Source organism: Manihot esculenta, chromosome 13 (genome assembly GCF_001659605.2).
Source record: "Manihot esculenta cultivar AM560-2 chromosome 13, M.esculenta_v8, whole genome shotgun sequence".
NCBI lineage: Eukaryota > Viridiplantae > Streptophyta > Magnoliopsida > Malpighiales > Euphorbiaceae > Manihot > Manihot esculenta.
In genome coordinates, this window is record NC_035173.2 from 8,804,542 (window position 1) to 8,819,336 (window position 14,795).

General features: G+C 36.7%; 2 protein-coding genes across 8 annotated transcripts; both read left to right on the plus strand.

Annotated features, from left to right (window-relative positions):
* Positions 1 to 3,571: 3,571 nt before the first annotated feature.
* On the plus strand, positions 3,572 to 9,247 carry LOC110628979 (uncharacterized membrane protein YuiD). Of its 7 annotated transcripts, none has more exons than XM_021775803.2 (7): positions 5,241 to 5,379; positions 6,436 to 6,502; positions 6,620 to 6,697; positions 6,897 to 7,061; positions 7,607 to 7,657; positions 7,800 to 7,892; positions 8,797 to 9,247. In XM_021775803.2, the coding sequence occupies exons 3-7, from the start codon at positions 6,662 to 6,664 to the stop codon at positions 8,854 to 8,856; spliced, it is 405 nt and encodes a 134-aa protein (XP_021631495.1). In that variant the 5' UTR covers positions 5,241 to 5,379; positions 6,436 to 6,502; positions 6,620 to 6,661; the 3' UTR covers positions 8,857 to 9,247. The 7 variants fall into 7 exon arrangements, with proteins under 7 accessions (XP_021631490.2, XP_021631495.1, XP_021631493.1 ...); XM_021775802.2 differs by having other exon boundaries at positions 5,244 to 5,379; positions 6,442 to 6,502; XM_021775798.2 differs by lacking the exons at positions 6,436 to 6,502; positions 6,620 to 6,697 and adding an exon at positions 3,572 to 4,079 and having other exon boundaries at positions 5,216 to 5,379; positions 6,905 to 7,061.
* A 4,647-nt stretch (positions 9,248 to 13,894) lies between these two features.
* On the plus strand, positions 13,895 to 14,512 carry LOC122721483 (uncharacterized protein Mb2253c-like). Its single transcript, XM_043949317.1, has one exon. The coding sequence runs from the start codon at positions 13,895 to 13,897 to the stop codon at positions 14,510 to 14,512; it is 618 nt and encodes a 205-aa protein (XP_043805252.1).
* The last annotated feature ends 283 nt before the right edge of the window (positions 14,513 to 14,795 follow it).

A 14,795-nucleotide genomic window follows, 5' to 3' on the forward strand; every position in this document is an offset into this window, starting at 1 on the left:
ATGTACAACTTTATTCTATAATATACTTTATAAATGTTGGTTTAATAACACATCACCAACTTAGATTTCGCCAGCAAAACTGTATTATCGTAAAAACAATATAAAATATTGAATGAAATAATCAAAATACATTAAATCCCTTAAATACTATGTACATAAGTCAAAGAATAAAAATGCAAATAAACTATATTTTAGCTAAGGTAACTTTATATATGCGTAATAACCATAAAAAATTGTTCTAAAACTCAATAAAATATTCAGAACACTAATTCATTACTATTTATTTAAATGTATTTGACTAAAATAAAGAATAATATTTTGTTTGCTTTTGACTCAGATATTCCTCTCATATTTTCATTTTCTTGTCTACTTTCCTATCATTTACGAATCCAATATTGTATCCCTTTACCAATATTCAAGTCTGTACAAAAGCAATAAAGAATGCTTTCTTGACAGTGCTTTGTCTCTGTCACTCTGAGCCACCTCCACTGTTAATTGAAAATTTTTTAGTGTGGATTTAAAAATAATCGAATGGTTAGGGTTTTTTTTACGTTTTAGTGTAGTTGAGGTTAGCTGAAGTTAATGCTTATTAACTTAGAGTTTAGTGTTGGTTAGCTGGGAGGTTTAATCTTGGTTAGCTTTAGCTTAGGTGAAAAATTGAATAATTAAAAAATTGATTTGATAGTCTGGTTAAAATTATAACAAATTTAAAAGGTCTCATTTAATTGTTCAAAATTAAAATCTTAGGATATAAATGTGAACAAGTAAAAAAATTTAGAGAAATTTTACAGTATTACTAAAGACACCCGTAATTAATTGAGATTTTTAGTTGTTTTGAAAGCTTTTTTAATGTAGTTTAGGATGATTCAAATATTTCACAAATTGGAGTGCTCTATTAAAAGTTACAATGGTTTTAGGCAAAATTATTCCAAATGGTTTTTGGTTAGATTAAAGCAAAAGTAACTAAAGCAGTTGACCATTCAGATTGTTTTTTAACCAGGTTGAGTAATTTATCGATCGATTCACTAAGAAATATATATAATTCTTTTCTCTGTAGGACTCAACAGAATAATTCTATGTGATCTTTCTTTTGCATGAATTTTACTACTATGTCATCAACGTAAGTCATCACTATGTAATAGTTGTTACTTATTAAAGTTGCAAAAGCAGTATTTTTCGTATCCACAAGGTTTATCTTGATTTGATTGTAGTCATTATACCCATCCATGAATGAGAACATTCATGCCCAGCTGTTGCGTCTATGAGCATATCCATATTTGGTAAAGGGAAGTACATGGGACAAGATGGATTGAGGTTGCGTGAGAAATTTCTACCCTCTGATTAGCCCCAAAGCTTGCTCCAAAGGTTTCATTTCGCTTTAAAGGATAGATAGAGGGGAGAGAAGCATACAAGAAAGCCCTACTCCTAATGGTTGCGGAGTTCTACCAATTGTTTACTCTCAAGGGCTTGAACGAATTCGAGGAAGAATCCCTTGCTTGATAGGACTTGAGGTTATAACCTATGAATACTTATTTCTAAAATTTGAAACAAAACTTAAATCCTTAGATATCATATACCCTTGATTTCTTTTCGTTTTTTACTCTTCCATTTCTCTTAAGCTAAAAATTATGTTAAGAAATCTTCTGGGTTTGAAATTGAAAATTTAGAGAGAAATTTTATTGTAAGAGTTTTTTTTATTCAAACAACTAAAGATTTATGGTGAGGACTTGAGTGAAAAAGATTTGACAGAGAGAATTAAAATTTGTAAAGATTATGTTGAATCCAAATGATTGAAGAGGAAATTTGTAAGTATTGTGCAAATTTCAAGTGGTTTAAGATTATAAAAGGTTTTGTATCTAAAGGTATTTTTTATGTTAATTTTTTTTATAAATGCAGTCTATTGGATTTTCTCCGAGCCAATATATTCAATATCCTTATATTCAATTAATTCTAACAAATAAGGTTTTATCATCATCTCTTTATTTGGCATAATTTATTTTATAAGTAAAGAATTTAAATATTTTTTTATAAAATCACGTAAAAATTTAATTTATTTAAAATTAAAATTTTTTTAAATTAAAAAAATTAAAATTTTTTCATTTCAAATGAATAATTGTTAAAAAATAATTTAATTGAATTAGATTTTCATGTAATTTTTTTTATCTCAAATGAAGGATACGTGAAAGTACGGCTTCTTGTAAACTTTCATTGCCCTTCTTTTCATTCTCTTGGAATATTCAGAAAGCTCCTTAAATGAGGTAATTATACTATAAATAGTAACCATGTCTCTTGTATCTTCCGAGCTCTATATTTTTAGCTTCTAGAATCTTCTTCTCCTTTCAAAGTTGAATAATTTGTTTCTTTGCCCATTCTATTTCTAATAGCTCACTATGATCCATTTGAAATCCCTGTTCAGCAACAATATTTAGTGCTAATATTTAGCATTTCGGTTAAGTTAAAAAATTAATTATTTTCTTTTTAAATTGAAAATTAAAGATTGAAAAATAAAATTGAGATCTTTCAGATTTATTGAGATGTATTTATTATCAAATTGAGTATGAGTATGTGAATAAAAAAAAATTTTATAATGAATATTGAAAAACTGCATTTCCTAATATTTAGTATTTAAAAATTACTAGTTATATTTTTTTTAATATTTATATCCTTTTATTTTTTTTATAAATTTATAATTTTAGAGCTTAATATAAATCCTCTTTATTATTATTTTTTATACTGTTTCGGTTTGTTATGTTTATAATAATATTATTAATTATGTTTATAATAATATTGTTAATTGTTTGTGGCATATTAAAAGATGCCATCAGTTTATTAGTTTAAGAATAATTTATATTTTTTATTGTTAATTTATTAAAAAAATATTGACTTATGCTAATTATTTGCAATATATATGTTAATACTTGAGTAATATCCATTAATTCATGTTCTTTATTATTATATTCATTAGTATAATAAAGAAATATATTTAATTTTTCTTGCAGACGCCTGTAATACAAATTTTAGATCTTTGATAAAATTATTCTTGTTTCGCTTTTATTAAATTTTTTAAAAAATTATTATTTAATTTTTATAATATGAAAAAATTTATTAATTGATTGGAGAAATTTTAAAAAATATGTTAAAATATTTTTAAAATTTTAAAAAAAATTTATTATTTAATTTTAATTATTAAATATTATAAACAAATTAAAAAATTTTCAATGCGAAAAGACTGCATAGTAAATTTTTTAAAAATTTAAGGGATAATTAGTAAATTTTTTAAAATTATAAAAATTAAATAATAAAATAATTAAAAATAACATTAATAAAAAATTAATTAATAAATTTTTAAAATATTAATATATTTTTAAAAATTAGAAAACTAAATAGTAAATTTTTTCATAAATTAAATAATTCTTCCAAAATTTTATGACTTATTTGGCTTAAAAATTGATTTTAGATTTATTTGACTCCTTGTTCAGGGATCGATTTGCACTTTTTGCCGAAGAAATATATGCACTAGTTTTGATATATCATGTATTGTTAGAAGTTTTAGATTTCTCTAAACCAATTCTAAAAATTGAAGAATTTAAACGGCTAGATTAAAAAATTAAATCACTTAACCTTTCTATTGGATTAGAGTTCATGTGAATTTTATTTTTTGCCAATTTCTCGAGGCAAATATTTAATTCATATTAGTCCTGTTTCTGTTTAGTTTTCATACAATCGGTAGATCACCACATTTCCAAGAGCGGACAGAACCCAAAGTCTTTCGTTTGACGTTGCTTGGTCTTCATCATAGCACCTTCCCTTAATCCAGTTCCCAGGAAACCACCGGTCCAGGGAAGATCGGAATTTGTTGAAGCCGATCTTTTGAGCATTCGATCCGGCCAAATAACGAGAGTTCAAGGGGCTTGACCAACGCCCGAGCACTTTCCTTGGCTCCAAGAATTTCCAGCAATTAATTCTCAGTTCCATCGGCAGCACCACCATCGACGGTGTGCGTTTCCGATATTTAAATTGAATCCGCACCAGGTTCTCATCCCTTTCTGTGAGTTTTCTGAAAAGCGCATTCGCAGTAGGTGGGTCTCCTTCGTTTTGAACTTTTTATTCACGTTTTCCTTCGATTTGCATTTCTACTATCAACACACATCCTATGAAAAATCTGTTTTAAAAATTCAGTTGATTTGGTTGGTTACTAACCGAATGGGTACTCTGCTGCTTTAGAATTATATTGTTCATTAGATTAAAGTAAATGCTTACAATGAGTAGCCTGAAAGACAGATCCTAGTTTTGTTGTTTAACTTTTAATTACTTGAGTTTGATGTCAGTGTTTTATTTGGTTGTTTCTTCTCCATACTTTATGTAGATTGAATTTATGAGCTTAATTTAGCTATCTGTTAAGTTCTTGATCTAACCATAGGAGTAGAATAATTTCTGGACTTAATTGTTTCTCTGCATGTTGAGAACATGTGGGTATTATGTGATCTATCTTATTTGAGAGTCTTGATGCCTAACAGAGCTGAATGGCAAAGAAATAGTCATTTAGGCAACACCAACTAATTTGAGATCAAGGTTTAGTTTTTGTATTGTTGTATCTTAATCGGGAGTTACTTGAAATTTGTCAATATGGGTGTCTGGAGATTTATGGATTGGCAAACAGATAGCTTGGGCTGGCAACGCAATTCCTTTGTTTGTGTTTTCAGTTATGTTGATGGATACTGATACATGCATCAACAATGAGTTATGATTTCTCGTGTTTGATTTGGGAAATCATTGAAAATCCCCTGGATATATTGATACCTTTTAGGTAGAGAGCCTAGAATTGATTTTGCACTTTGATTTAGAATTTATGTGGTTGGATATTTGTGGATTTAGATTCTTGTTTTTTTTTTTTAACCATGGACTACTGTTCCTACTCTCTTGACTTGATAAAATTGATATCTATTTTCATTTTATGTAAATTGAAGAAAGTTTGTTGTTACCTGATGATGAGAAGGGCAGGTGAGCTTCAAAAGATATAGTTTTGCATTGATAAATGTTTGTTGTTACCGGATGCAGATTTAATTTAAATAATTCATCTTCATTTCCTTGTTTGCTTCTTTTTGTAAAGAGCAAGTTGAGAAGAGAGGAAAAGGGTGAGATGAGACAGAATGCTGCTAAGAAAGATATCTTATGGGGAGTTTTTTTTTTTGTTTTTTTTTCAAATATTGAACAGATCATTATGGATGAGGTGATGACAGTAACAGATGCAGTATCATCTGGAAGCATGTCTCAATCATCATCATATTCATCTTCATCACTGTTGCCGAGCAACCTCCCTCTCCTATCTGCCCTCCTCGCCTGTGCTCTTGCTCAGTTCCTGAAGCTCTTCACAAACTGGTACGTTAAGTTCAATCAAGTTATATTTTTAGTTTTCATTAATCAGATCCTCTGGAGGATTCTCATTCCAATTCAAATTCCTAACTTTTTGTTGCTGACTTTTTAAGTTGTTGAGTTTTCTGGTCGTTGAGACGATTTTAAGACTTAAAACCCCTACCTGAATTTGCTGGACTTCAGATGAAATCTAAGAAGAGTTTGTTTGTTTTCATAGAAAGAAACTGAATTTTTATGTCCATCGGAGTGACATTTTTTCTCTATAGTTGAAAAAGCTGGAACACAAGTATATCTTCCTATGACTGAACTTTTGATACTCTCTCCGTCCCATAATTTTTATCCGCCTTTCCTTTTTCTATTGTCCCAAAATTATTGTCCACTTTCCTTTTTTGCACTATAATAACATATAAATTGACTATTATAATCCTATTTAATTTTATCTTATTTCCAATAAATCTCTCAAACCATCTCTTAGCATTTTATAAAATTTAATATCTTTGAAATGGGTATAATCGAAAAGTTAATAAAAATTATTGTCTTAATTAATATATGTGAAAAAGTAAAGTGGACAAAAATTATAGGATGGAGTGAGTATTTTATATATATATATATATATATATATTTTGGGCCGTTGTAATACGGAGGGAAATAGGAGTGTATCAATTTAAACTGCCTGAGCCTTGAGGAAGCCAGTGTCAAGGATTTCTATTCTCCATATACTTTTACAAATACCGCATTGGAATTCAAGTTTGAATATGAACTTTTTGTTCAAATAGTAAAGGAGGAGGAGAAAACAAATTTGACATTATTTCAAAATATTTCAAATAAACAAGTTGCAATTCACTTGGTATCATTCTATTCTCTATTAAGAAATGCAACCAACCAAACAAAAGCATATATATTTTGATTTAAAAGTTATAATTGTTACCAAACACTGCCTCAGCATGCAGATAAAGGGAAAAGCAAATTAAAGCCTATAGATGTGATTTTATCCACATTTCTTTATTATTATTATTCTTTTTTATTTTCATCATGGAGGATGTGAGGCACTCATATTTGTAGTTGTAGGTAGACTGAGATGATGTATATGGAATCATCAGTGGGATTTTAAGGACAGAGGCTTTATCAGGTGATTCTTTGAGTCTGAATGGAGGTTATTGATTTTGGAAGGAAGAGATGTAGCATAATTATTAAATGATGAAATAGAAGGTTGTCTTTCAATGTAAAATTCCTTTTCATTTGTCAGCATGTTTTTGGGACTTGTACTGATGAAGTAAAATGAACATGCATGAAGTATTTGGTTTCAACAATTGTTCTACATCAGGTAGCTTCCTTCTCCCAGAGATTGGACTTGATCTCAACTCCCTTTCTGCTGGAGAGATTTTATTCAGCTTGATATGATTATATGACTTCATCAAATCATTTCCTTTTTTATTCCAAATGTTCTTCAATTAATTACTATAATTTCAGACACTTATGGTCGTGCTATCATGTGGCTTAGTGTTGCAATATATTTTTCCTAGATGCTCAGGTTTAAAGAAAAGAGATGGGATTCTAAAAGGATGCTTGATTCTGGTGGAATGCCCTCTTCTCATTCTGCTACTGTGACAGCTCTAGCAATGGCTATAGGTCTACAAGAAGGGACAGGATCACCAACTTTTGCAATTGCAGTCGTCCTGGCCTGTGTTGTATGTGCCTTTTTCATTATTTCCCACCCTTTAGTATTGGAATGCATGATAACAAGTAGATTTTTCAATTGCAGTCATGATATGTGCTGTGGCCTGACTTTTTGCAAGTTTTCATAATTTTAAGTAATTTTTCCTTCTAAATGACCTCTGAATCTTAATGGTTCTCTTTATATATTGATTGAACTTAAAATTTCTCTTAGTTGGAAATGTATAATTAAATTGGAGCTTTGATAAGACTTCAGCATTGATTTTCATTGGCTTATGGAATTAGTAATTTTTGGGAAATTATAGTGTTATAAAACTGCTTCAAATACATAACTAGTGATAAAAAAAACAAGAATTTCACCATTGCACATGATCTTTTAGATTTTTTTTGTTATGGATCATTTTCATTGTATATTTTGCAAAAGAATTTAAATGGGACTCTACCTGTGTAAATTGTTAAAAAAAGAAAAATCTCAGCTGCTATTTAAATCACTTGATTAGTATTTATCCAAAAACAATGGAGAAAGGCTGGCATGGTTGATAGGTTTTGTACTTTGTAGGTGATGTATGACGCATCAGGGGTCAGACTTCATGCCGGTCGGCAAGCAGAAGTAAGTTATCTGGCCATATTCTTGTAAACCTGTTGCAATTTTTCGTTGCTGTTTATATATTGAAAGAACACTCTAGCATGATACTTTTTCATATGCTGCCCAGCATGGTTATTTCATTCCCTCTCTCCCTTTCTTATTGCAGTTGCTGAATCAAATTGTTTGCGAGTTTCCTCCAGAACATCCATTATCCAGTGTTAGACCTTTGCGTGAATTACTTGGGCACACTCCGCTTCAGGTCAGTCTCTATTAAAAATTTTGCTTCAATTATAGATCACTCGGCTACGTTCTTTTCATGTTTCATTGAAGGTTCACATATTTAAGAAAGGGAATATACTTTTTTATATTCATGGGAAGGACAAATTGCAATTATATTGCACATGTCTGTGTGATAAATGTAGAGGAATACTGAGAATGACTTGCAGAAAGTATAAAATTTGATAATTAGTCTGAAAAAGGGAAATGTGACCTTGTGGAGACTTGAATGTTTAAGGACAGATTTGCATACACATTGTTTGTGACCCAAATAGTAAAAAGGGATAATTATGATGTAGTCTCTGTGATGTATAGAAACTCATTAGTTAGTCTATTAGTTTTGATAAATGTATTAAAATGTTCTTGAGGTTTTAAAATTAGTCTCAGCTAATTTTAGTTGTTTAAGTGTTACAAAAGTCTAAAATATCCTTAATACGGGGAATAATTAGTAGAAATTTTTACAAAGGGACTAACTAATAAGTTTTCCATACCACAAGTACTAAAAGTAAAACACTTAACAGCTAAAATTTTAAGAACGTTTTAATGTATTTTTTAAAATTGAAAGTCCAACTAATAAGTTTCCCATGTCACAAAGACTAAATAGTAAAATTCTCTAATAAAAATATAAACTGCGGTGAACTTGAACAAGCATTTTGGCGCATTATAATTATGTGGCTACTGATGCAATTGAAGTATCTATCACTGTATTCAAAACCTTGCAGAATTGTTTGTTCCCGTCTTGTTGCCAGGCAACAGTTAAAAAGTTGGGCAACACTTCTATTATACCTCACGATAAAATTAGTTAGCTAGGTGACAATTTCCAAACAAATGTTTTGAGATTTTGACCACCAGGCATAAAATGATAGTTTTATCTGTGTTTTGCATAGGTGGTTGTTGGAGCTTTGGTGGGATGCATTGTAGCTTACCTGATGAGAAACACGGACTAGTTAGTGTTCCGTGTATACACAGTTGCATCAACAGAACTTGTTTCTGATCGTTGAAAGACTGTCGAGTAATGATCGGAGGCAATGCCTGGACGAGGAGATTTATGAACTTGGTGGACTTGGTCATGGATATACAGAACACCATATCTCCACATTGAATGAACAATAATCTTCCTGAAGGAATTTAGTTTAAAAATCAATCAAACATTTGTCCAGCATAGATTCTTCTCCCAACTGTTTGATGATTAATTTTCAAAGTGAATGAAACAACTTTTCACGGTTTCCCTGCTCCCAACTTTCTTTTGCTTTATTGAATTGACTTGGATGTAGCCCAAAGTTTATTGTTAACATTATAATTTGCATTATAATAGTTTGCAAATTGGCCTTTATTTTATATTTAATATTTGAATATATTTGGATAAATTACATTTTGATATCTAAGTTTTAGCATAATTAATGGATCGATTTCTGTATTTTTAAAACCGAACACTTAAATTCTTCTACAAGCAGTCCGTCTAAATTAGAGATGTCTTCATCTATTTTTAATATTAAAAGTGTGAAAATATCTTTATTATCTTTTTAAATAGACAAAGTATACTTAAGTTTTTAAATTTTAGCATTGATGACCACTGGGTTTCACCACCCCGGTATAGGGTTTAGCCCATGATAACGACCCTGATCCAAAGGTCATGGGGCCTCTTCAACGAGTCGGCCTGGACCATCTAGCCTTGAGGTCGGGCCTCTCGTGGGTCTCAGTCCTTTCACACTAAGCTCGGTCCTGAAACGTGACAGGAGAAAGGACGGCAGGCCCAGTCACCTCACAGCCCTGTCTAGACGCGCGCCGGGAGGAATTAAATGGCCGCCTGACGTGGAGAGGGCGTCTGACGATTTCGTACGTACGGACCCGTATGACAGAGACAGGTGACACTGTAGCTGAGAGGCCGTTAGGCATCGCTAACGGACAAAAAGAAAGGAATAAAGGGAAGAGAGCACCTTCCCCTCACTTAAGCTTATCTCAACCATTGTAAACCCTATTTTTTCTGGATCTCAGATCATCAATTGGCGCCGTCTGTGGGAAATGAAGGAGATCTTTTCATCGTCGGAGTTCCACTCTTATAAAACCCACTGAGATCCACAAATGGCCAACCATAATGAACACAATATTGCTAATACCCCCAATGACCTGAGCTCTGCCCAGGAGGGACAACTGTTCTCTTTTTCTAGTCCCACAACCCCCAACAACCAATCACCAATCCCTTTTAATCCCTCGCCAAACTCGGCAGGGAATGCGTCCGGAACTACCTTATCCAACCAGGACCTCCAACCAGGACCTCCAAGCCATGGCCCTTCAACTACAAAACACCGCTCATTGGCTAGGACAAATAATGCAGCAGAGAGGCCTCAATACCCCAGCGAACGTGTTGCCTATGGTAGAAGAGCCCCGAACCAGCGAACACCAGCCTACCTTCAACCATCATCAAACAAATAGCAAAGAAACCGGAGAAAGAGGCAGAAGAGCCGGTGAAGAAGAAGAACCGGAAGCCAGAGTCCATGGAAGAAGGGTAAGGGAGTTGATAGAAAATGACGAGGCAGACAGTTACTTTGCTAGAACATCCAGGAGAACGGAGGACGATGAATGGAAAGAGAAATGTCGCGTGGGGAAAAGACCTAGGCAAGCAGAAGAGGATGTAGATCAGAAACTGCAGAAGATGAGAGAACATCTTCTGGTCAAGTTGGGAGCAAAAGATCGTAGTCAGACCCTCTTGCCTACATCCTCGCCCTTCTCAAGGTGGGTGCAGCAAGAGACCATCCCCAAAAAGTTCATGATGCCGCCTATGACAGCATACGACGGAGCTGGAAATCCAAGGGAGCACGTCCTCAACTACAAAACCTTCATGGAGCTGTAGACCTTATCGGATGCCTTGATGTGCAAGGTATTCCCCACCACGCTCACGGGGCCAGCACGGGCGTGGTTCAACAGCTTAGAAGCGGAGAGTATCAGGAGCTTTGGAGATCTAGCCAACGTCTTCATTAGCCGGTTCATAGCCGGAGCTGACAGGAAAACCAGCTATTTGGAGACAGTCAAGCAGAGAAGAAATGAATCGTTAAGGGAGTATGTAGCCCGTTTCAATACGGAGGCCCTGCAGATTCCCGAGTTGGATGAAAGCAGAGCAGTAGAAGCCATACAGAAAGGGACGACCTCCCTAGAGTTTTTTGGCTCGTTAAGTAGAAAGCCCCCCACCTCGCTGGCGGAACTGATGAAGAGGGCGGAAAAGTACATAAGGCAGGATGATGCCTTAGTGACGAGCAGATTCGCCAAGGAAGCGACAGACTGGAGGAGAGCCCCAGAAGAAAGGAAGCCGGAAAGGCAGGAGAAAAAGCAAAGCAAAAGGCCTGAGACCTACAGACAGCCCTGGGACCGAAGGGACCAAAGACCATTTCCCCACAGGTTCCAGAGCAAAGACAATTCCCCCCGCGAGTTCCAGAAACCCTGACCCCTCTCAATGCCTCCAGAGCCGAAGTGCTCATGGCAGTCCAGAATAAGGAATTCCTCCAATGGCCGAAGCCCATGAGGGCCGAAGCAAGCCAGAGAGACATTGACAAATACTGTTAGTACCATGGCACACACGACCATGATACCAATAATTGCTACCAGCTAATCAGCGAAATCGAGAGGCTGATAAAGAGGGGACATCTCCGGAATTTTGTGAAAAAACCAGAGGGAGAAAGGCCTCAGCAGAACCCTACAGCAGAAAGACCCCGGAGGGCGGGAGCAGGACCGGTGAATGATAGCTCTAGTGGAACCATCAACATGATTGTTGGGGGAATGGGAGGTCGGATGAGCAGAAGAGGAAAAAAGAGAGGTCGAGACGGAGAGGGTAGCAGCGCCGAGGTCATGCAAGTAGCTGAACATTCTCCAGCGGTCATCTCTTTCTCTTCAGAGGATGCCCAGGGCATTCAAATGCCTCACGATGATGCCCTCGTTATCGAAGTCGTCATTCACAACTATCGGGTCAGAAAGGTCCTTGTCGACAATGGAAGCAAGGTGAACTTACTGCCGTATAGAGTCTTTCAGCAAATGAGAATCCCCGAAGAACAGCTGGTTCGGGATCAGGCCCCGGTGAAGGGGATCGGAGGAGTACCAGTACCGGTGGAGGGAAAGGTGAAATTGGCGCTGACCCTAGGAGAGACACCGTTAGCTCGTACTCACTACGCGGTATTCCTGGTGGTGAAGCTCCCCCCAAACTACAATGCAATACTAGGAAGGCTGGTGCTGTACGACTTCGAGGTTGTAATCGGCATAAGGTATTTGGCCATGAAGTTTCCCACTGAAGCGGGAGTGGGAGTAGTCAGAGGATGTCAGGAAGAGGCGAGAGCGGTATACCTGGCTACAGTATCAGATCCGGGGTCGGCGGGAGAGAAGTTTGACTCAGAAGTCCTAGAAGTCCGGGATGAGAAGAAAGAGGCCAGAACGGAACCAGTTGGAGAACTGGAAACTTTTCCCTTATCAGAAGCAGAGACAGATAAGGTTTTCAGTCTTAATGCTGGCCTAACTGAAGAGCAGAAAACTAAAGTAATGGCCCTGATCCGAGGTCACGCATCAAGCTTTGCCTGGAAGCCGTCTGACATGCCTGAGATAGACCCTGAGGTGATGACTCACAAGTTGAACGTCCTCCCAGAAGCCAAGCCGATAAAACAAAAGAAGAGAGTGGTGGGAAGAGAGAAGCAACAAGCCACTAGGGAGGAGGTACAAAAGCTTGAGGAAGCAGGGTTTATCAGGTAAGTAATGTACCCATAATGGCTAGCAAATCCTGTATTAGTCAAAAAAACAAACGGCAAATATAGGATGTGTATAGATTTTACTGATCTCAACCAGGAATGCCCCAAAGATTGTTATCCCCTCCCCGATATTAATAAAATGGTCGATTCTACGGCCGGTTTTGATTATATGTCGTCTCTGGATGCAATGTCGGGTTATCATCAAATTCCAATGAACAGGTCAGATGAGGAGAAGACCTCATTCATAACAGAAGATGAGACCTATTGTTATAGAGCCATGCCTTTTGGGCTAAAGAATGCCGGGGCGACATACCAGAGACTAATGAATAAAATTTTCAAAGACTAGATTGGTAGGAATGTCGAAGTGCACGTGGACGACATGGTGGTGAAAAGTCCAACTTTTCAGCAACACTTGATAGACTTGAGGGAGGTGTTCAAGGTATTGGAACAAAATAGAATGAGGCTGAATCCAGCAAAGTGTGCTTTCTTCATCAGGGGAGGAAAGTTCCTGGGATACATGGTGAGTGGAAAAGGCATCGAGCCCAATCCCGAAAAGGTGGAAGCCATCCTGAAAATGCCCGAGCCGACCTGTGTGAGGGACGTCCAGAGACTTACTGGAAGGGTGGTAGCGCTCAATCGCTTCATGTCGAGGTCAGCAGAGAGATGCTTGCCGTTTTTTAGGAAGTTGAGGAAAGTTCCGAACTTCGAATGGAATGAGGACTGTCGAGAAGCTTTCAAAGAGCTCAAAACCTATCGTAGTTCTCCACATGTGCTTAGTAGTCCGAGGGAAGGGGAAGAACTCTTAATTTATTTATCAACCTCAGAACAAGCTGTCAGCGCCGTACTGGTGAGAGTGGAAGAAGGAGAGCAGAAGCCGGTTTTCTATGTCAGTAAGGTGCTCAAAGATGCTGAGACTAGATATTTGAACATCGAAAAAATAGCGTATGCCCTGTTGCTAGCGGTCAGAAAATTCAGGGTTTATCTAGAAAGCCATCAGGGAGTAGTGATGACAGACCAGCCATTGAAGAAGATCCTTCACAGACCAGAGACCTCAGGTTGGATGCTTGCTTGGTCCATCGAGATTAGCCCTTACTGCTTAGAATACCGACCTCGGACTACCATAAAATCTCAAGCTCTCGCTGACTTTATAGCAAAGTGATCTTTCAACAAAAAACAATTAGAACTGGATGAGATACCCGCGGAAACGATAGAGGGCGAAAGAGAGAGGCAGCCCCCATGAGAATTCAGCTGGAAGTTGTATATGGACGGGGCATCCGGGGCTGGGGGCAGCGGTGCAGGGATAATACTGAAGGGACCGGAAGGGTTCAAAGTTTGTTATGCCTTACGCTTAGAATTCAATGCCTCCAATAATGTAGCAGAATATGAGGTCCTAATAAATGGGATGCTGGTGGCAATAGAGGTAGGGGCAACCGACCTCAAGGTAAATATCGACTCTCAACTAGTGATTAACCAGATAATGGGGGTATATCAGGCTAGAGACCCTACTATGCAGAATTACCTGGCGAAGGTAAGGGCCATAGAAGCCGAGCTCAAGAGCCGGGGGATTATGGTAAGATACCAAAGAATACCTCGGGAGAAAAATGAAGAGGCAGACATGCTAAGCCGATTGACTAGGAAAGAGCTGGAGCAGCTCCCAGATGAGGTGTACATACAACACGTTAACATTCCTGCTTTCGGTAAAGCAAATGCCATGATGGAAGTCGAAGAAGGGCAGAACTGGATGACCCCATATCTTGAATATTTGGAAAGAGGAAAGCTCCCTGAGGACAAAGCTGAGGCAAGGAAAATTGCGGCCCGGGTAGCTAACTACCAAGTAGTGAGAGGAACTTTATACCGAAGAGGGAAATCCAGTCCGTGACTTCGGTGTGTAAGCCCAAAGGAAGCTGTGAGGGTGATGGAAGAAATACACTAAGGAATATGTGGAGCTCACGAAGGAGCAGGGACGCTAGCAAACAAAATATTCAGATAAGGATACTACTGGCCCACCGTCAAAAGGGAGGCCGAGGAGTTTGTCCGAAGGTGTGATGTATGCCAGAGGTATGCCAACGCCATCAATGTTCCAGCCACACCTCAGTCCAGCCCGTGGCCGTTCTCGCAATGGGGCATAGACATCCTGGGGCCTTTTTCCAAGACCACAGGAC